This window comes from Oncorhynchus masou, chromosome 3 (genome assembly GCF_036934945.1).
Source record: "Oncorhynchus masou masou isolate Uvic2021 chromosome 3, UVic_Omas_1.1, whole genome shotgun sequence".
Classification (NCBI taxonomy): domain Eukaryota; kingdom Metazoa; phylum Chordata; class Actinopteri; order Salmoniformes; family Salmonidae; genus Oncorhynchus; species Oncorhynchus masou.
Window position 1 is genome coordinate 23,912,894 of NC_088214.1, and position 22,048 is coordinate 23,934,941.

Sequence of the window (22,048 nt, forward strand, 5' to 3'; positions counted from 1 at the left end):
TTTTATTAAAAAAAAAAAAACAATGTTTCAGGAATGCTAGTCGTATTTGTAAATAACTACAGAAACGATTTCAGAACAATCTGAGATGGTGGGTGTCAAATCCTATTTGTTGTGCTTTTGAGGTGGAACAACCCAATGGTATGATGCTCACATCTAGCATGTTTGAGTACATGGAAAACGTTTACTTAAAAGGCACCTGCTTCAACAGAAATATATCGATCTTCAAGCAAAACTATTATTATGACTTTCAACCATGATGTGTCAAGCACTAGCTACACAACTGTATTCATCCTTTCTTCTCATTAGAGTTTTGAATAGCTTAGTCCAAGAAGGACAGACACAGCAGATGAACATCAACATCATTAGAATTGTCTGCTGGAGAAATGAACCGCATATTATTCTGAAACCTACGATGGTGAATATATTTGCATAAGCGTGAGATCCTTGTATTCCCCATTCAGAGCAACTAGTGATTTTAACAGCAGGGGGCGAGAGAGGGAAGATGGAATCATTTTTATTTTATTATTGTGCTTATTTGTAAAGGGGGGTCAACACTGGTGTTAATGTCTATGCAGTAGATGGGGTTCACTGTTGAACATAGTTCTCTCATGCTAAAATGTAGGATGAATAAGTTATATCTGGCATGTGCCTCTGTTAGAGGGAAAAGCCATGTAAAAAGATATAATTAAAATTATTGTGCATCCAGGTAATGTAAAAATGTCATGTTCTGCATAATATATATAAATCAATGAAAGCAAGAACTTCCCTTAGATGGCACAATGCCCTTTGCTGTCAATATCCCGCAGTTTGATACTAAAAGCTTAAGAGCCTCAATCGTCCTGAAATTATGCATGGTTTAACGTTTGAAATGAGCTCGTGCATCAGCCCCAGGCGTTGATTCATACTTGATTGGGGCAAAGCAGGCTGCAAGTGCTTATTTATATAACTACGTCATTTGGGAGGTTGGCCAAAGAAATAATAATGAAAGGAAGTGTCGATTTTCCATTAGAATCCATCGATTTAAAAAAGTTGATTGTAATCAACTAGTTGTGTGATGCACATGCTGTGTCCATTTATGTTTGAGCTCCATATCTTAGACGACACGTTTGGAAGAAAAAAAAAACAGAAAAAAAGACTCAACCAACAATCTATATAATTATCATCTGCTGCTGCTTTTCCTCCCTGGCAAAGAAACACTTCATCCATTTGCAGAAATCGCCCGCGGGAATGTTACATCAAAACTAATCATAACGATTAAAATCTGCTTTTCTGTGCGAGAGGAAGGCAATGGGCGAGGATGTTGTATGCCGAAAAAATAGCAAGATATCTTTATACGATTTTATGAAGAAATATAAAATGCAATTTCCAGAAAGGCCGACGCAGTGCTGTAAGTGATCTGCTCTTTAGCTCGGAGTTTTATTGTGGAGATTGGTTTAGACTGGGGTAGAGACATGAGCTAATTGTATCCTGATCTTTGCCTTGAGGGGTTTCGGAGCCCTGGAGCAAGTACTCTCTGTATTTTGTTCTGTCTACCTTAGCCAAGCTATTGCATTTCTCACCGGTGTAGGAAGGGAAGCAGCTCGCAGGCCAAATCGGAGGGAAAGGGTTCTCAAAAAGATACTTTATGCCCATCCATGTTTCAGGTAAGCAGAGAATTATTTGGTTTGCTAATATTTCCGAGGCTGGTTTGACTGGGACATTCAAGGCGCAGTCGCTTTTACGCATGTGCCAGGCGATGAGCACCATAGTTCTAACAAAAAAATATTTAACCACTTCCTGGATATTGTTCGGTGTTTAACAACTGTATGTTTGTTAAAGTGCCGACGACTGGCTTTAAATGCTTATTTGTATTTTCACCGAATTGTACGACCTTCGTTGAGCAAACACCGTAGCTATCCGCCCGTGTGAATTCGCTCCTGGCGCATTCGCCTACTTCAGCCCCAAACATATTGTCGTCTCCGTTTTCCCCGTCGGACTACTTGTCACACTCTTATTACGAACCGAGTTCAGCATTTCGATACAGGCTTTTCCTATATTCGTTTGTCCTAAACCAGTTTCATTTCCTGAGTGCCCCAGATCTGGCTAATGAAAGACGCCATTGTGGAGTAATTTTGCCGGAGGGGATTTCTTATTTTGTAAGACAGGACGTACCTATTCAACACACGTCAATGCAGATTCTGTGAATAATCTCATTGTATTCACCATCATTTTGTAACGAGAACCCTATCTATGTAAGCCAAGACAAAATGTAGGCTACAGTATTTTCCTTTTGCTTCCCATATAGATCTCTTGCGGGGCTGACCTATACCCGTGCGCAGGGAATTCCACGGTACAGACGCGCCACTGCAAATAATTAAACTCCCGGGCGGAAGTCTGGATCTATGTTTGCATCTTTGTAGCTGTGATGTTATGGAGACAAAACATGATATATATGGTTAGTATTATCAGTGTACAAATTCATATTTTACATGGTTTTGTAATAAATTAGCCTGCTAGTATGATATGGACACAATGAATACACTAATGCAACTTTGAACCTCTACTTGCCATTTGCCAATCTAAATCCAACTATACAGGCTGCTGGTAACAGATTTGTACGGCTATCCTACAAGTTTACACCGATGTTTATGTGCTCCTTTATGACACCCGCTATGTAATTATCTAATTCTAACCAAGACACACTGGTGCAATGCATGTGATTACGTAACAAAATACTATTATCAACCTTTCAATACCATAAAGTAAAACGCGCGCAGATGTTGGAACAGTTCCTATTCCTTACTTTTGAGTAAAATGCGTGGCTGTAGGAGCGTTCACTGGAGGGCGCTGTTATGACGAGCAACATTGGCATCTGTGCTTAAAAGGGCACCATTATTTACAGAATTTCGAAGTAAACAGACATGGTTATGATTTGGATCCCCAATTAGAACTATATCAATAAGTCATGTTAGCAGCATTTTTCCTCTTATAGTAAATTAAATAAATTTCCATTCAGTTACCACTTGAGTAATGTGCTTCACTTCTTGTCACACCAGAGAGGAGCTCCAAATGTACAATGGCACTTAAAAAAAAAATGGCCATAGGCAAAAAAGTGGCCACAACTGCCATCCTGTAAACACTTGACTAGTGACTACCTGTGACTTGGCATTTCCAATCACGCCATTTACACCAAGTGCATAAAGTGTTCCAAATTACAAGGTACAGTTGCACTATGGGAAATGAAGGGCTTCTTAAAGGGCTGATGCTACACCCCTTATTGGATTATTACATGTTTAATATTTTTAGGACTTGATGAGAGGTGTAAGATCCTACGGTATTCCTTCTTGTGCATTTAGCCTTATTACATCGTTAACAATGTTTCTTCCACACACACCATGTAAAGTATTTGTTGAAATCTGAACACCAAAACGGAGTGCAGTCCGACACAATAACACCAGTCTAGGATAAACAAGGAAGTCACTTGCGACAGCAATTCTAAATTTGTTTAGCGTGTTCTTGCAGTATAAATGTAGTAATGTAGGAACTTGTGTAGCAAGGGAACATTGAACCACTGACAAAGGGTAGAGCATGTGTTTTGTATACACATAGCTATGTGGTCGGCCTAGATTATTCAAAATGGCAACAGGTGGGAAGACTGACTGCAGCAGTTCTGAAAGGGATGAAGGGAATGAGTGTAGTGTGTGTCAGGCCACACATAGCATTGTGCCATCATGGGATCCATGTTATTGCGGTGCTTTGCATTGTGTTGCTTGTCAGGTTCTACTGATGATCTTACCACCTCAGTATTCTGGGTTATAGCTATGCATAATCCTGCTGGTGGTCCATGCCACAGTAGACATGAGTTTTTGATTTGTACTGTATGGGTTGAAGGGTGCTCTGACTGTTTGAAGGTAGGAGTAGTCAACCTGAAAAATAATCCACAGGACATGGTTTTAATTTGAGTTGTGATGAAGTGGTTGTGCTACAAGTGCTCCGTTCTATGCTCCCTCGCTCCATGGTGCGCACACACACACACACACACACACACACACTTTCATGATTCTTAGCAGATTCTCCACTCCATCCACTTTCATGATGACAAGGCTTTGAGGAAAGCCAATTCCAGTGAGCTGGTTTACAGGACTTACTTTCTCCACACACACCATCTCCCACAAATTAGTCTGGGAACAAATTACCTGCATTCTGAGTGTGATCCCACGCACTTTGCTGGCTGCCTTACACAGGTCCCCCTTTTGAAGAGCGGCCGTGTGATTTCTTCCTCTTTGTTCACCCTGCGGGCCCCTCTGCCTTCTGCGAGAGGGATTCTGGAGTTGAATTTTAAAACTATGCATGGCGGCTGGCTGCCTGCGCTTATCAGCTCGTGCACAAATGAACTGCATGCAAATCAGGGCAGGATCACACACCACAGTGGAGGCCTGCACTCAAAGGCAGGCTTAATTGCTAATTGGGTATCTAGGTGTGACACCCACACTGCCAAAACTGAGAAGTAAAAACATGGATGTTTTAATGCCAGTTGCGGTTGTTTTTAATTAATTTATTCCATTTTAACTTATTTAAAATGAGTGGATTGGATTTCCTGAATGTTTTAGGGAAACTAACCCAGGAGAGTGTAGTAGTAAACACCAATACTTCCAACATGAATCTAACATGCAATGTTGGTTTTTGAGATTCTGTTTGATGTACACTACAATAAGAGGTCTGATGTTGTGAATTCAAAGGTGTCCAAAGATTAACAGATCATATGACATGTTTTATACCTCCTTTTTGAAAGTGAAATTGTCATTGCCTGTGTCTCTCTGATTGGCCATTTAGATTAGGTCTAGAAGTGACTTTGAAGTCTGCATTTTTCTGGTATATACCAACACCATAATGCTTTATACGGGGAGCTGTTTTCTGGCCTGTGTGAGAATGGTAGGTACCTGACTACTTGCAAGAAGGGCACCTGCACATAAGTATTAATGAGATGAGACTAAAGAAAAGCCCATCACAGACACGCCATTGTGAAACAAAGTAGAAATGTATCCACAACAGTGACACACCGGGATCCTGCTAGTTTATGTAAAATGGGTGGGAGGGTCACTGTTTTTAATTTGCTCTTAATCTCCACCACAATCTTAACAGCCCTCCTGAATATGACCCATTGTTCTAGGAGAATACTGTGAGTCTTTTGATGGTGTGCTACAGACTGAAAGGGTCTGTGGAAAGGTCAAGCGTTCATCCAGGGTCGCCAAAACACCCTGGGGGCTAGTGTATGTGCCTATTTATAAATATATCTGTATTGAACAAAAACAAACTGGTATCTGCTGTGTTTTGATGTCATTTGGTTAGTCACTGAATATTCTGCACTGTTAGTGTTACTGTGAGCTTTGTATTTTCACCAAGGACTTGTTGCCAGACTCCTGGAGAAGGTTTAGTTTCTGATTTTCAGGGTAGATGGAAAAGTAATGTTCAGCCTTTGTTAGTGCTTGAGAGGCAGCTGGAACAAATGATGACTGGGGGAAATGGAGGGTGAGGAATAGAAAGGGCAAAGGCGACAGCGCAAATCCAGGTATGCGTCGTGGTTTTGGGGAGGTCCAATGTTGAATCTGGAGTCCGATTTATAGGATATGCTACACCTTTTAGCAGACATGCAGTAAATGCGACAATACCTGCTTTTAAAACAGCGACAACCTTAAGAAACCCCGAGGCACTAGAATGCTAATGTTGTCCGGGGCTTTGACTTATCCATACACCATTGCAAAAGCGGCAGTGTCTGCCACAGCATCGCTATTGTGTGTACTGCTGACACCCATTAACGCATCTCCGGAGTCTGCAGGTGGAAACAGACAGCATTTCCAACTCGAAGACTGTTTTTCGTGCGCCAGGTTTGATAATGGACGCAACGGATATCATGGATTTAACGCATCAGAAAACTAGAAAGCGCCCGCGTCCAATCAGTTCTTTGGATGAGTCCGTAGTACACGCGTCCCTGAAACGAATCTCAATGCGAACGGCGGAATGCGGGGACGCTCCGTTCATGTACCCAAGAGGCGACCCCTTACCTGCAGCATCACTGAAGCAGAATGATCATTCTGTGTCTTCCTCACCAGCCACCGTTTTGTCAGCGCAGGTAGGCTAACGGAGATTTAGTCCAATTCGTTTCAGCAAACTATGGTCAAGTTACCTGCGACGTGGCATGGTTGCACTTCATTGTAGGGGGTTTATTTGATGTCTACTTCCTAGTGCCTACCCACCAATAGAGGAAGTTGTTGGATATTTATTTGATGTGAATATCATCAATGCCAAATTGTCTTGTATATATTTCCCACATTGATAAAATCGATTCAGCAGAGCAAATATAATTTTACATTTAAACCAGATTTAAAAAAATAAAAAAATGTGTAATTACTACTTAATAAAAAAATTATAACATCCAATGACCATCTCCATCCAATGGCATTGTTTTTTATATTGTGTAGAGGGACTTGTTTTCTTTTCCTATTGGCTCAGAGGAGGTTCTTGAACTTGTGGTTGAGAAACTCAATTTGTTATGTGCCATTAGAGATATTGCCAGCTAATTGTGTTTAGGTTAGCAGGGAACGTTTCTTCTAAATCTTATTACATTATTCAAATCTAGACCGACTATTGCTCTTTTAGTGTGTGTGTGTGTGTGTGTGTGTGTGTGTGTGTGTGAAATTGCTGTTCCAAATGAATTTGGCTTTGGGTAGATGATTATGCCCAACAGATATGGGGGGGTGTGGTTGGTAACAATCAAGTCAAGGTCAGGAAATACTATGCTAGTGTAACTCAGATACCTCTATTCTCTCAGTCCTGACAGAACTGAAGAGTTGGACCTCAGCCAACTATTTAACAATCATTTTTTTTTCAGAAAGATGAGAGTATTGGTATGGCCAATCAGAGTCCTGCAATGTTTTTAACTGGTGCACATTTACCAATGGAACATATTTACATCCATATAATAAACATACTTTTCATGGCTTGACTTTTCAGTCTGTGCTGTCCACCATATTGATAGTCATTTGTTGATAATCATTCATTTGTGCTAGGATAACCGTTCCAGCATGTCCAGGCCCATGATCACCAGATCACCAGCATCCCCCTTGAGTAACCAGGGCATCCCGACGGCTGCCCAGCTCACCAAGTCCAATGCCCCTGTGCACATTGACGTGGGCGGACACATGTACACCAGCAGTCTGGCCACGTTAACCAAGTACCCAGAGTCCAGGTAAGCGCATGTGACCACTCCTATTAATGCAGTTTCTCAATTGCAAATTACTAAACGCATGTCTTTGTTTTGGTACCTATAGGTACAAAACGCAAGTGTTTTCATATATGACCTTTGTATGTGACTCTAGAGGGGGTTTGGGATAATTCAGAGGTTGAAAGTGAGATGATGAGCCTAGCCCATTATGTCAGCCGTGTTTATCTGGATTAGCTCTCTGACTGCATAATGTCTTCATTTGACAGCTCAGAAGTCAGTTTACCCAATCATAATGATTCAGCACTCAAATGGATGGATGAATGAGGTGGGAAAGGTTGGATTTGAACACAGGGTTTGATATTACTTTTTCACATTCAAACTCTTATGATTATTAAGGCTATTCTACAATACCCTGATTACTATGCATCGTCACAATATTTCCACGCAATACCAAATACAAAATGGCCACCTTTTTTCAAGACCGCCCCAGAGTTATTTTGAGCAGTAAACATTTGCAGGGCTCAAAAGTCCAAACTGCAGACAAAAGCATCTCAGTTATTCTGACAGATGTCCCAGCAGCAGTAAAGGGCCAAAGGGCACGGGGCCATCTGGAGGCAGGAGGGCCACTGCAGCCTCAGGCCGGGCCCCCAGGGCTCCATCCTGCCTCGGGCACCTCTCTACCAGCTGGCCCTGACCCCTCCATCAGACCACAGCATAGCTCTCATCTCATCCATGCCGCTTCATTTCTATATTTATTTATTTTTCCCATTCTATTTCCCTCATTCTCTGTCTGTCCCTCTTCCTCTCTTTCTGTCTGTTTCTTCCATGTGCGCTCTCACTGTTTTTCTCCCTCCCTATATCTCTCCCACTCTCTTTCTCTGCATGGAGCAGAGTAATGTGTGCATCACTCAACAAAGGTGTGAAAGAAATCAAACACTCCTGAGCTCACCCACATCCAGTGAGTCATAGAATCTGCACATGAGTCACTGTCCTGTAGCCATATTAGGTGATATTTCTCTGTGCTCAAAACCACACCTGGTGTACTGTCAATTCAAAATGTATAGCTCAACTCAAGAGTAGCCGTAGTTTGTTTGGCCCTATAACAAATGCTATATTGACGGAAAACAAATAACTGTTCTGGCTTTTCTTTCTCTCCCTCTAGAATCGGACGTCTCTTCGATGGCACAGAGCCCATAGTGTTGGACAGTCTGAAGCAGCACTACTTCATAGACAGGGATGGACACATGTTCCGCTACATCCTCAACTTCCTCAGGATCTCGAAGCTCCTCATCCCAGATGACTTCAAAGTGAGTGTCCCTTCCACTGCAATCAATCAGCAAGCCATCACTAGTCCCCAAACGTTCAGGGGAACAAAGTGGACACCTTAGTCATGGGCAACCCTCAGTACTTGTTTTCCCTAGGATTGGTGCTGACAGTTTACATACTGTGTGGAGTTACAAGTTCTGAAAGTATTTAAAAATACAAATAAATGTATACCTGTGTTTCTAGATAAAGTCATCTTAAAACACAAGGTGTTAGAGACCTTAGTTTTGCAGTAGTATGTTCTGTACTGAGTGTCCAGAAGAATCACTCATCCGCACTGTGACACATTTTGTATTCTGTTTGCTAGCTTTTTGCGTCATTTAGCCCTTAATTACAAACTTGCCCCCAGAGAAAACAACTCACATTATCTGATGGTCTGTGCACACAGTGACTCAATCAGGGGGAAAGGATAACAGCTAAAATAAGCAAAGACTAAAGACTATCCCAAGTTCAGACCAAGGCCAAATTGAAAGCCATAATACAATATTGAGACATCCTTTGCCTCAGCTTGAATTGTCCTATCCTCACTGACCAATCTCCTCTGTGCTGCCTGCCCCCTGCAGGACTACAGCCTGCTGTATGAGGAGGCCCGGTACTTCCAGCTGCAGCCCATGCTGGCCGAGCTGGAGCGATGGCGCCAGGACCGTGACCTGGCCCGGGTGTCACGCCCTTGCGAGTGCCTGGTGGTACGCGTGGCACCCGACCTGGGAGAGCGGATCACGCTGAGCGGAGACAAAGCCCTCATCGAGGACGTGTTCCCAGAGATTGGCGACGTCATGTGCAACTCTGTCAACGCAGGCTGGAACCACGACTCCACACATGTAATCCGCTTCCCGCTCAATGGATACTGCCACCTCAACTCCGTCCAGGTGAGGGCCGAAGACACCAGACACGCGTGGCATGGCCACTACCTGTTGTATTCGGCGCACATGACAAATAAACTTTTGATTTGATAAGGAGACTCCATGTTCACCCAATATGGATGTTTTATAGTAGGCTAGATACAAATGTTCATCAGTTATGATGAAACCATTGTCTCAGTCAGAGATGCATCAATAAATTAAAGCACAGAGACATTAAATATGTAGGACAACGTTTCCTCATCCTTACTGTATATTGCAGGAAGCTTTTCTCTCTCTCATACACAAACCACTCAAGTGGATGCTGTGAAGAGAGGGACCAAGACCGAGAGGGATAGGCGGAGAGAGAGAGAGGGGAGAGAGAGCTCAATTCAGCTCCCTGGCAGGTTGTCCTGAGGCAGGGCCCATAATTCTGTTTGGTTATTAAAGCACGCTGGCGGTGGGTGCTGTATCTGGGCCTAATGGAGGCAGGGTGTGTGTGTGGGGGGAGACTGCCAGCAGTGGGGGGACCTTTGTAGTTCTGGCGGGGCTCTGGCCTGGGGCAGAGGGAGAGAAGGGCGTGCTGAGCAGCCCACACTGAACCAAGTGGCACCGAGAGAAAGAAAAGCCCTACTGCTCCCTGGGGCCTCTTTGATGGAATGTGATCCTGCTGCCCTCCGGACACGTCTGTAGATGTCTGCAAGCCTGCAGGATCAGGGACAAATCTACGCACGCGCGCACGAGCAGATGCACACCCGCACAGAGACGCACAGATCTTCAGTTTCTTGGCACTTTCTCACATGGAATAGCCTTCCTTTCTCAGAAGAATAGACTGATGAGTTTCAGAAGAAAGGTCTTTGTTTCTAGCTGTTTTGAGCCTGTAATCGAACCCACAAATGCTGATGCTCCAGATACTCAACTAGTCTAAAGAAGGCAGGTTTTACTGCTTCTTTAATCAGAACAACAGTTTTCAGCTGTGCTAACATAATTGCAGATGGGTTTTCTAATGATCAATTAGCCTTTTTAAAATGATAAACTTGGATTAGCTAACAAAACGTGCCATTGGAACACAAGAGTGATGGTTGCTGATAATGAGCCTCTGTACGCCTATGTAAACTCAGCAACAAAAAAAAGCATCCTCTCACTGGCAACTGCGTTTATTTTACATTTACATTTAAGTCATTTAGCAGACGCTCTTATCCAGAGCGACTTACAAATTGGTGAATTCGCCTTCTGCCATCAGTGGAACAGCCACTTTACAATAGTGCATCTAAATCATTTAAGGGGGGGGGGGTGAGAAGGATTGCTTTATCCTATCCTATTTCAGCAAACTTAACATATGTAAATATTTGTATGTCCATAATATTCAACAACTGAGACATAAACTGAACAAGTTCCACAGACATGTGACAAACAAATTTAATAATGTGTCCCAGAACAAAGGGTGAGTAAAAATCAAAAGTAACATTCAGTATGGTGTGGCCACCAGCTGCATTAAGTACTGCAGTGCATCTCCTCCTCATGGACTGCACCAGATTTGCCAGTTCTTGCTGTGAGATGTTACCCCACTCTTCCACCAAGGCACCTGCAAGTTCCCGGACATTTCTGTGGGAATGGCCTAGCCCTCACCCTCTGCTTCAACAGGTCCCAGACGTGCTCAATGGGATTGAGATCCGGGCTCTTCGCTGGCCATGGCAGAACACTGACATTCCTGTCTTGCAGGAAATTGTGCACAGAACGAGCAGTATGGCTGGTGACATTGTCATGCTGGAGGGTCATGTCAGGATGAGCCTGCTGGAAGGGTGCCACATGAGGGAGGAGGATGTCTTCCCTGTAACGCATAGCGTTGAGATTGAGCATGTCGTCATTACAGGCAGTCTGATGCTGTGACACACCACCCCAGAACATGAAGGACCCTCCACCTCCAAACCGATCCTGCGCCAGAGTACAGGCCTCAGTGTAACGCTCATTCCTTCAATGATGAACGTGAATCCGACCATCACCTCTGGTGAGACAAAACCGTGACTCATCAGTAAAGGGCACTTTTTGCCAGTCCTGTCTGGTCCAGCTGATGGTGGTTTTGTGCCATAGGTGAAAACATTGCCGGTGATGTCTGTCTGGTGAGGACCTGCCTGACAACAGGCCTACAAGCCCTCAGACCAGCCTCTCTCAGCCTATTGCGGACAGTCTGAGCACTGATGGAAGGATTGTGCATTCCTGGTGTAAGTCGGACAGTTGTTGTTGCCATGTAACACATGGTCTGCCACTGCGAGGACGATCAGCTGTCCGTCCTGTCTCCCTGTAGCGCTGCCTTAGGCGTCTCACAGTACGGACATTACAATGTATTGCCCTGGCCACATCTGCAGTCCTCATGCCTCCTTGCAGCATGCCTCAGGCACGTTCACACAGATGGGCAGAGACCCTGGGCATCTTTCTTTTGGTGTTATTCAGAGTCCGTTGAAAGGCCTCTTCAGTGTTCTAAGTTTTCATAACTGTGACCTAAATTGCCTACCGTCTGTAAGTGTCTTAACGACTGTTCCACAGGTGCATGTTCATTAATTGTTTATGCTTTATTGAACAATCATGGGAAACAGTGTTTAAACACTTTACAATGAAGATCTGGGAAGGTATTTAGATTTTTACGAATTATCTTTTAAAGACCGACAGGGTCCTGAAAAAGGGGCGTTTTTTTAGTTTTTGATGAGTTTAGATATTCCATTAAAATCTGCTGTGTCTGGCTACAATAGTCATTTACAACATTAAATGTCTCCACTGTTTCTATCAAAAAAATATGCTTTCCTTTCAAAAACAAGGAAATTTCTAAGTGACCCCAAACTTTTGAATGGTAATGTATATCCCTTCATTTATCTTGTCATTATTTTTCTATATCTGTTCCTCTCAGTTCTACCATTTCTAATGCCACTCCCTTTCTCTTGTGCTAGACTTGGGCACATGTTGTCAATGAGTTTGTATTATAACTACTTAATACTACGTGCTCGAACATGATATTCAGAGCATTGTTTCTCTGTGTGACGGGAAAACACTTGTTTCTCATTTCTCTTCAGGACAGCTAAATGTTTCTCTGTGTGTAATATCTAAACCGTGTTAGCTATCATGTTACCTCAACACCCCTTCTCTCCGTGTGTCCACCAGGTCTTGGAGCGTCTGCAGCAGCGGGGCTTTGAGATCGCCGGATCCTGCGGTGGGGGCGTGGACTCATCTCAGTTCAGCGAGTACGTCCTGAGGAGGGAACTGAGGAGGGCAGGCCAGCGAGGAGGGCCCAACTCCAACCGTATAAAACAGGAGCAGCTGGACTAGACCTCCCAGATACCTGGGGCGCTAGACTTTTTTTCGGTGGCAGCCAAGCACTAGACGGGACGCAGCAGAGCTCTGTGGATTCTGGGTATAATGCTGCGCTCATGTGCTAATTTGTACTAGGAAACTCTGAAATGTACTAATTGCTAACTGGTTTAACGTGGCACGTGTATAATTACAACCACTTTGCATGTCGGAAATGTCTGAGTTTCCTAGCTCCGACTAGCACGTGAATGCCGCTTTATTGTTTTGTTTTGTCATTAAACTTTTTTTTTTTACTTGAGAAGAACCACAGCGAAAGAGTGACCAAGGCGTGACAGTTTTTTTTTTTTTTTGCCATAAGAAGATACAGAACATTTTGATAAGTTGATATCTCAAGGATATTTGTGATTGTTCATGCCCCGCCCCCATCAAAATATATAAAAAAGGATTAATACTTTCCCAGGGTCCCCAAATAAAGTTTGTTTTAAAACTTTGAACCTACATTAGGTAAGATATGATTTCCATGATTAAGACCGTACAACATGTAAATGGTTTGATTGCACATGTAGTGCATGGCCATTCACTAGTGATTTGCAGTTTTTATTTACCCATTGGCATATTTACCAAGTCGAATTGTTCTCCCATACTATAAGAACGTTCACTGTGTTGCTAGCGGCAGACAAACAGTGCTATACATCATGGTGTTGTGAGAAGATCTTGGTTAGCATAAACACCATTCTTTTTAACAGAACTGAATGAAACATTATTCACACAGGATGTTAAGTATCGTGATAATACAAATGAAGTGTTTTTACTTTAATCAAAGTTACCTTATTGGATTTTATAATATGAAATATAGTTCACATTAGTATTATCAATATTTTATGTCATAGACCATTCTATACTCACTAAATGAAAATTAAGTAAATTATTATAAATGTCCCTGCATTGCCTCTATTTTGGGTACTAAACCTAGAGAAGAGGTGACTAATTCAGAGGAGCCTCAAGTTCCTATTGAGTGACCTACTGTAAATGATATTTGCCATTGTATGTTTTGTTTTTATACATTGAAATGGACACCTTTTTAACCGGCATAATGTTGCCTCATAAATGACTGAACAGATCAGGCTAATAGTAGAAGACCCAAATCTAAGATTTATTCTTAGGACATTGATGTGAAGTTTGATTATCATAAACTATTTCTAACATGATCTACCTACGCTCCCTAGATTTGAGTAAAGAGGAATGTAGTACTAAAATGTGAAATAAATCTTCAACTGAAGTTGTTGGCTGATCCATTGTGTGTTGTTATGGTGCTAACAGAGAGTGTTAATCATTGTGCATGATATCATGGAACAGGTGTTGGTTCTTGTTGTATGTTCAACACAAGCAGGCCCACAAAAATCGATTGTTGCTTTGCATTTCATCAATTTTACACACCCTTAAAGGATATCCCTTTAATATAGTGTTGGAGAACATTTTTTTTCTTAACGTGTTTATTTTGTGTTTTAAGGTTGGTAGCTACATGGAAAATAATTTTAGAATTCTGTAGCAGCTCAAATCAACTAAATAATCAACAATGCAATGCTCTGTCAATGGACTCGAAAGGCTGGCTAGCGAGGTAGCTAGCAAACGTAGTTTAACACAATAATACCAAAGACCATATCAGCATGTAAAGTAGCTAGTTAGATGTAAAATTGCCTAAATAAACTATCAATTTATGTGTCTACAATCTCACCATGTTCAACCTGCAGATCGACGTGATTAACAGACTGGAGTCTGACATTTGCAATGGCAGATATACTTTTGAGGAGATGGGGAAACGCTGCCCATGCTACGTCAATGGTGCATTCTGGGCGATTCTAGGACAAGGAGGACTCCTTCCAGGAGTGAACGGGAGTCTATTGGGCGCTAGCTAAAATACCCAAAATGAGCACACATTTCGTCAATAAGAAGTTCAACATCACAAATATTTTCCGACATGTGAGATTAACTTGCTATATGTAATATTGTATAGCTTTAGAATCGTAATATTGTATAGCTTTAAAATCGTGACGTATACTTTCGATTAAAATAGGCACTTTTCTCGACATACACTTATTTAGAGAAGGGATTGCGTGACGATAAATTTAGCAACCGCGTGACGCAGCATGACCACGTGAACACGATTGGTTGACAGTCTGCTGGGTGGAGCGTTTTTATGTCCCTTCATTCATTGGATTCCTATATCCTTTCTATAATATTTCTGGCAACTACGCCATGCAATGCACCCAGGACTAAAGAGGTGGAAAATATGCAAGACCCTCCGTTAAATTATACATTTCTCGAGGAAGGAACATTGCAAAAATATGATCAAAGGCGCATTTGAGAGAACATCCTGCCGAGTTATGACATCGGCCAGTATTGAAATCTGACATGTATGTTAGACGTTTTCGCGATATAAAAGTCGTATTCCTAACTTCTAGTGTAGTGAAGGCGACTTTATCATGCTGCTACGTCATTCCGGACGGATCGCTGCCTGCTTGAACGCCAATAACTCAGATACAAGTGAAACATGAAATGTTCCAGGTAATCGATAGAACATCACTCAGATGCACAAAAACAATATAACATTCAAAATGAGTGAACCTTTCCTTTAAGTGAGTGGTTATGAGAATGTTAGTAGGTACCAGGTAAATTTCACCTCCATTCTCCAATGCTTTCAAATCAATTGAAAGTTTATTCGTTGCATACACAGATTAGCAGATGTTAAAGCGGGTGCCACAAAATGTTTGTGTCTAGCTCCAGCAGAGCAGTAAAGCATCTAACAGTACAGTACTAACATTAATAATTCCCCAACCCCAAGAAATGAAGAAATGTCAGAGGGGGATGGGGGCGTGTTCTCTCTGCTGTCTCCTGTTGTCCTGTTGTCCATGATCAGCTCCTTCATTTCGTTGACATGGAGCGAGATGTTATTTTCCTGGCACCACTCCGCCAGGGCTCTCACCTCCTCCCTGTAGGCTGTCTCATCATTGTTGGTAATGAGGCCTGCCACTGTTGTGCCATCAGCAAACTTGATGATTGAGTTGGAGACTTGTGTGGCCATGCAGTCATGGGAGGGGTTCAGACCCAGGGCCCTAAGCTCAGTGATGAGCTTGGAGGGCACTATGGTGTTGAAGACTGAGCTGTAGTCAAGAAACAGCATTCTTACATGGCTATTTCTCTTGTCCAGGTGGGATAGGGCAGTGTGCAGTGCAATGGCGATTGCATTGTCTGTGGCTCTGTTGGGGCGGAATGCAAATTGTAGTGGCACATAAACTGACTTTGCTTTACATCATGGTGTTGTGAGAAGTGTGAGCTACAAAGGTAATGCTTTGCTTCAGACTCCGAGGCAATACCTGCTCAAGGATTTGTTTTGGGTAGATTGGTGGCTAAATTGGTCTTTACTTTAGATATATTGAATGAAAACGACAGCTCCAGGCACGTCCTGACAGTTGTGTTTCCACATATCTCTCCAGGATCACAATATAAAGGGAAATCCCACACAGAGTGCTGTCATACTGTCTTCATTCCTCTTTGCACAATCTCCACTATTTCCTTTTTCTATGCTTTTCTTTGTATATCTGCGTTCTAAATGGCATCTTATTCCTTACATTTTACCCTATTTTTTTACCCAGGCCCGTAGGGTTCTGGTCAAAAGTAGTGCACTATAATAGGGTGTCATTTGGGACAGTAGCTAGAGTAGAGTGCATTCGGAAAGTATTCAGACCCCTTCATTTTCCCCACATTTTGTTTACATAACAACCTTATTCTAAAATGGATTGTATAAAAAAATGTCCTCAGCAATCTACACACAATACCCCATAATGACAAAGTAAAAACAGGTTTTTAGAAAAAACTGAAATACCTTTACTTACAGTATTCAGACCTTTTGCTATGATACTCGCAATTGAGCTTCGGTGCATCCTGTTTCCATTGATCGTCCTTGATGTTTCTACAACTTGATTGGAGTCCACCTGTGGTAAATTCCATTGATTGGACACAGTGGCTGCCATCATTCTTAAATGGAAGAAGTTTGGAACCACCAAGACTCTTCCTAGAGCTTGTCGCCCGGCCAAAAAGAGCAATTCGGGGAGAAGTGCCTTGGTCAGGGAGGTGACCAAGAACCCAATGGTCACTCTGACAGAGCTCTTGAGTTCTTCTGTGGAGATGGGAGAACCTTCCAGAAGGACAACCATCTCTGCAGCACTCCTTATTGGTATAGTGGCCAGGCTGAAGCCACTCCTCATGAAAAGGCACATCACAGCCTGCTTCGAGCTTGCCAAGTGCACCATGTGTAGCATGGTGGTGGCAGCAGATTGGGAGATTAGTCAGGATCGAGGGAAAGATGAACGGAGCAAAGTACAGAGAGATCCTTGATGAAAACCTGCTCCAGAGTTCTCAGGACCTCAGACTGGGGCGAAGGTTCACCTTCCAACAGGACAATGATCCTAAGCACACATTCAAGATAACGCAGGAGTGGCTTTGGGACAAGTCTCTGAATGTATTTGAGTGGCCCAGCCAGAGCCCGGACTTGAACCCGATCGAACATCTCTGGAAAGACCTGAAAATAGCTGTGCAGCAACGCTCCCCATCCAACTTGACAGAGCTTGAGAGGATCTACAGAGAAGAATGGGATAAACTCCCCAAATACAGGTGTGCTAAGCTTGTAGTGTCATACCCAAGACTCAAGGCTGTAATCGCTGGCAAAGGTGCTTCAACAAAGTACTGACTAAAGGTTCTGAATACTTATGTAAATGTAATAATTCAGTTTTCAAGTTTTTTTATGTTTGCAAACCTTTCTAAAAACCTGTTTTTGCTTTGTCATTATGGGGTATTGCGTGTAGATTGATGAAGGGGGAAAAAATACATTTTATAAGGCTGTAAATCTGTATGGCAACAAAATGTGGAAAAACAATTCTAAATACTTTCCGAATTAAATGTATGTCTTCAGAGTGATTGTTGTAATACTGTGAATTGCTCCTGTGAATTGCTCCTATTGTGCACAACAGGCACACCTCATGCTTTCAACTCTAGTAATTTTCAGGTTCGTTAATAAATTGTAATTACGTTCTATGTGTTTAAGGAAATTGCCAGTGTCACGGAAATACCACCACACATCCCCAAGTTCATGTCACATATTCAGTTTTGCTCCATAAGTAACAATTTAGTCATTTCGCAGATGCTCTTATCCAGAGCGATTTACAGTAGTGAGTGCATACATTTTCATACTGGTCCCCTGTGGGAATCGAACGCAGAACCCTGGCATTGCAAGCACCGTGCTCGACCAACTGATCCATGTTAAGTCTACCTGAAGTGTTGCCATGGGGGTAGCTGACTTACTGAATTAATGATGGCTTTCTGAGACAAAATTTCAGGTTGTGAATTTTCACTTCAGAAGTCTACTCCAAACTAGCATTGGGCGGACAGAGGTACTTTATGTTCACCCCTATGTGATTTTTAGTTTGTACCTGTGGGGCGTTAGACTTGGTAATCAGACCCTGTCCAGCTCTATCTCTTAATTTCCTGAATTCACACTAAGTTGAAAAGGAATTGCAGATGGCCTCCTCTCAGAACACTGCCTGTTGGAGGACAAAGATGAATGGAATTAAGAAACTAGACTCCTAATCTTCTAAAGGACAGGTTTTGAAAAGGAAGATGGGGCTATTTTGAGAGATGCTTGTCCTCTCTCGGTGGTGTCTCCTCTATCTGTGATCATGTCTCTAACTCTAGTGATTACTCCCAGTCATCAAAGGAAGGGCAATGTGGCCGGTAGACACTCCGCTAAGGGCACAGGCCCTCCCCAGGCCTTGCTTACTTACAACTAGTGAAGGTCAGTGTATGGACTCTCTCACCACGCCTCCAAATCATCGCTGGCTTGGCTGCTTACAGTGGCCAGTAATACAAGCTACTGTGACGGGCAGCTAATGAGTGCCCTGGCATACTGTATCTCACTAATGAGAGGATGTACTTTGTCCTAATAATTGTCTCTATTGTCTCTCCTCTCATTTCTCCCCTCCTCTCCCCCTCTCTCTCTGGAAACGGTATGACCCTTACTTTACATAGTACAGGTACCTTAAACCTGTTTTGAAAAAACCTTGAAGGCTTTTTAATTAAGCCAGTGCGATGATAATTACAAACGGAGCCTTTGGCAAAAACAAGCATGTCTCTCGGCCTCTCTCTCTCTCTCACACACATTCTCTCTCTCAGCCTGAGGAAATAAATTCATACTGAGAGGGGTGATTGAAGCCTCATAAATAGCTTTATTAGAATATAATGGCCACATTTCGATCCATTTTTTTGCTAGCAGGAAAAGTGGTGGTTCGTTTACTTGATGAATGCTGGTATAGTATTTTCGGGCCTTAAATGTCCTCGACTGAACATTCAGAAGAAGTATAATAATGTGACCCAGACTTAGCCCTCACTTGAACTACAGAAAGACAAATCTTACGTCTCCTATTGAAAGGAGACGTGTCACTACATCTGAAATATTGAATAAGAGGCCCATAATTCTTAAAAATTGGTACATATAACACATCTTGTCCCTTTTTTTTGTAAGATAATGTTAAGTGTTTTTCATGATATTTGAAAACCCCTTTGATGTGACTAGCCTGAGCTCGGTATTGTTTATATATCAGTCTAGCCTTGAGTTATGGTGCATTTGCGGTGAGGAATTTTAGGCTGGACTATGGTCGCTGCGGGCCGCTTGGCATCCACTAAACACCGAGAGGGAATCATTTATATTCTCCTCCAGAGGTAATAGAGGAACATGAGATTGGGAAATAGCTCCAAACTCCACTCTGCCTGTGTGTGGCTCAGGGCATAGAAAAGCCATGCAGATTTAAGGTTGCAGGAGCATATTCAAACAGTTTTCTGTTTTCATTTTGTATGGTTTCTCAAATCTACCCATATGTATGGTACAATCACTTACCTCTCATTCTGACACACATACTAAATTAAAGGTATATGGTTGGATTATTATGTATTGGAATGTTCACTTTGGATGGCTTTTCCCAGTGGTCAAGTCCGACCAACAGAGAACCTGGCTAGAGATACCTCTCTCAACCCTGTATTGAAATAGCCTCAAAAGGCCTTTTTAAGCCACTAAGATCCAAACCTGTATTGAAAAAGCCTCCAGGCCTTTTTAAGCCACTGAGTAATTACAAATGTATCCTTTGGCAACAAAAAACACCCACCAACTATCAAGGCACAAGGCGAGATCCAAATGCAGACACAGGAGGCAGATGGTCGGAGTCTTACAATGTTTATTAATCCAAAGGGGTAGGCAAGAGAATTGTCATGGACAGGCAAAAAAGTCAAAACCAGATTAGAGTCCAGGAGGTACAGAGTGGCAGACAGGCTCATGGTCATGCAGGCAGGTACAAAGTCCAGAAAAAGGCAAGGGTGCAAACCAGGAGGACTAGAAAAAGGAGAATTCAAAAAAGAAGGCGAACGGAAAAAACGCTGATTCACTTGGAAACATACAAGACAACCTGACACAGAAAGACAGGAAACACAGGGATAAATACACAGTAAAATAAGTGACACCCGGAGGGGGTGGAGACAATCACAAGGACAGGTGAAACAGATCAGGGCGTGACACCAACAAGTCTCTCTCTCTCTCTCTCAAAACATATGTTTACATTACCAAAGCAAGTGAAGTAGATCATAAAAAAATAAACTATGAGAAATGAACAGTAAACATTATGCTTGCAAGCCATTTCAAATGTTATATTATGGCTATGTGCAGTGTTGTAACAATGTGTAAATAGTTGAAGTACAAAAGTGAAAATAAATAAAGAGAAAAATATGGGTTGCATTTACAATCGTCTCTCTCTCTCGCTGACTACAGGGTGAGCAAAGCTGGGCCACGTGATGCAGAGCACATGCAGATCAGTGAAGGAGGAGTGAGAGAGTGGGGATCTGGTCATCCTGAGTGGCGCAGTGGTCTAAGACACTACATCTCAGCGCTAAAGGAGTCACTGACAGCTAATCTCCAATGGAGGATCATACATGTGGTGCACATAGATCCAAGCATTGGGGTGGGTTGTCCATTTTGTTCTGAATCCAAGACTGGTTAGGATGTTTACTCAGCTGGTTTTCGGCTGTGGTTTTATTCTTCCATGCTGTTAATAATTCTAGTACCAAAGTACAGTTTCAGGCACAGCCAACTGGGCAAAAAACGGGTTGAATCAACATTATTTCCACGTCAGTTTTTTCTCTCTCAATGTGATAATGTTGAATCAATGAAGAAAACTGATTAGATTTGAAAAAAGTCATCAACGTAAGGGAATTTTGTCATTTCTTCTCCCAAATCCAATGATATGGTGATGTGTCTATTTCACATTGTTGATTTCACATTGAATTTAGGATTAGTTGATAACCAAATGAGTGGAAGGGGTGTGGTAGTCCTGCTAAACTTTCTGTCAGGAGTAGCCAAGCTAGCCATCTGGAGGACCAGGAAGAACTGGCGGCAGGTATCCAAGCAGTTAATTGTGTTGTTAAGTGTGAACAACAGAGAATAGTTACTACAGGTGTATCTCTCAAACCTATATTGAAATAGTCCGAAGGCCTTTTTTCCCCAAGCCGACTAGGTGACAAATCTGTCTGTGTCTTTGAGCAAGGCACTTAACCCTAATTGCTTCTGTAAGTTGCTCTGGATAAGAGTATGTGATAAATGACCAAACTGTATACAGGGACATGAATCTGTGGATGTGGTGGGCATGCGCAAGTGTTTAGTGGCAGCAAGACTGAAGGTGGAGTTTGCTTACTACATATTGGTGGCAGACCTTAGGCTTTTCATCCATACATGGGGCGTCCAGGAGTCGTTGTGCTCTGTTGATGACAAAGGGAATCTGGAGGTGTCCTCTTAAACCCTTAAACGGTGGTGCATAGTTCCTGAGGGTTGAATGTTCATGTACTGTAGGTCTTGACCAAATAAAGGGGATTTTATAATTGTAAAAATGATCTCTCACACACTTCCTCTCTCACACTCTCATTCACTTACTCCATTTCCTCTCTCTCAGTTGAGAGTTAATAAGAGCTATAACCTGCCTTTGATTAAATGGTCTAAACCGTACTGCGTTGCTCACCAGCCCTCTAATCCTACACTTACCTTCCTGCCTTCCACATGGGCAGACCTGCATGTTAGCAGTTGTGCTCTAATGATTCGGGAGAGCTTGCCATTCGAGGGCCACCCATCCATCATTGTGGTAAGGCCAGGGGCTTTATTATAATACAGAGGACAGACGTGCTCTGGGGCTATGTGGGACACAATAAGAGGTCTTTCAACAGACCTATAAATACATGATCTGTCAGAGCCGCTGTCCTGGGGGCACTCTCAGCCAGGCTCCAGCCCTCCGGTCAGCCA

The 22,048-nt window shown here is 42.6% G+C and overlaps 1 protein-coding gene across 6 annotated transcripts; it reads left to right on the top strand.

Moving 5' to 3' along the window:
- The first annotated feature begins 1,020 nt into the window (after positions 1–1,020).
- On the top strand, positions 1,021–13,942 carry LOC135513051 (BTB/POZ domain-containing protein KCTD1-like). Of its 6 annotated transcripts, XM_064935717.1 has the most exons (7): positions 1,021–1,387; positions 1,568–1,643; positions 2,285–2,434; positions 7,047–7,225; positions 8,364–8,508; positions 9,088–9,393; positions 12,517–13,942. In XM_064935717.1, exons 3-7 carry the CDS (start codon positions 2,405–2,407, stop codon positions 12,679–12,681), a joined length of 825 nt encoding a protein of 274 aa, XP_064791789.1. In that variant the 5' UTR covers positions 1,021–1,387; positions 1,568–1,643; positions 2,285–2,404; the 3' UTR covers positions 12,682–13,942. The 6 variants fall into 6 exon arrangements, with proteins under 6 accessions (XP_064791789.1, XP_064791781.1, XP_064791808.1 ...); XM_064935709.1 differs by having other exon boundaries at positions 1,021–1,643; XM_064935727.1 differs by lacking the exons at positions 1,021–1,387; positions 1,568–1,643 and adding an exon at positions 1,656–2,135.
- Positions 13,943–22,048: the final 8,106 nt, after the last annotated feature.

What these genes read in the sequence shown, in the direction of transcription:
- LOC135513051 (XM_064935754.1), top strand. Translation starts at nt 5,873, where the DNA reads ATGGACGCAACGGATATCATGGATTTAACGCATCAGAAAACTAGAAAG. An exon ending in TCATCCCAGATGACTTCAAA is followed by an intron (nt 8,509 to 9,087) that starts GTGAGTGTCCCT and finishes TGCCCCCTGCAG; the next exon opens with GACTACAGCCTGCTGTATGA. An exon ending in GCCACCTCAACTCCGTCCAG is followed by an intron (nt 9,394 to 12,516) that starts GTGAGGGCCGAA and finishes TGTGTCCACCAG; the next exon opens with GTCTTGGAGCGTCTGCAGCA.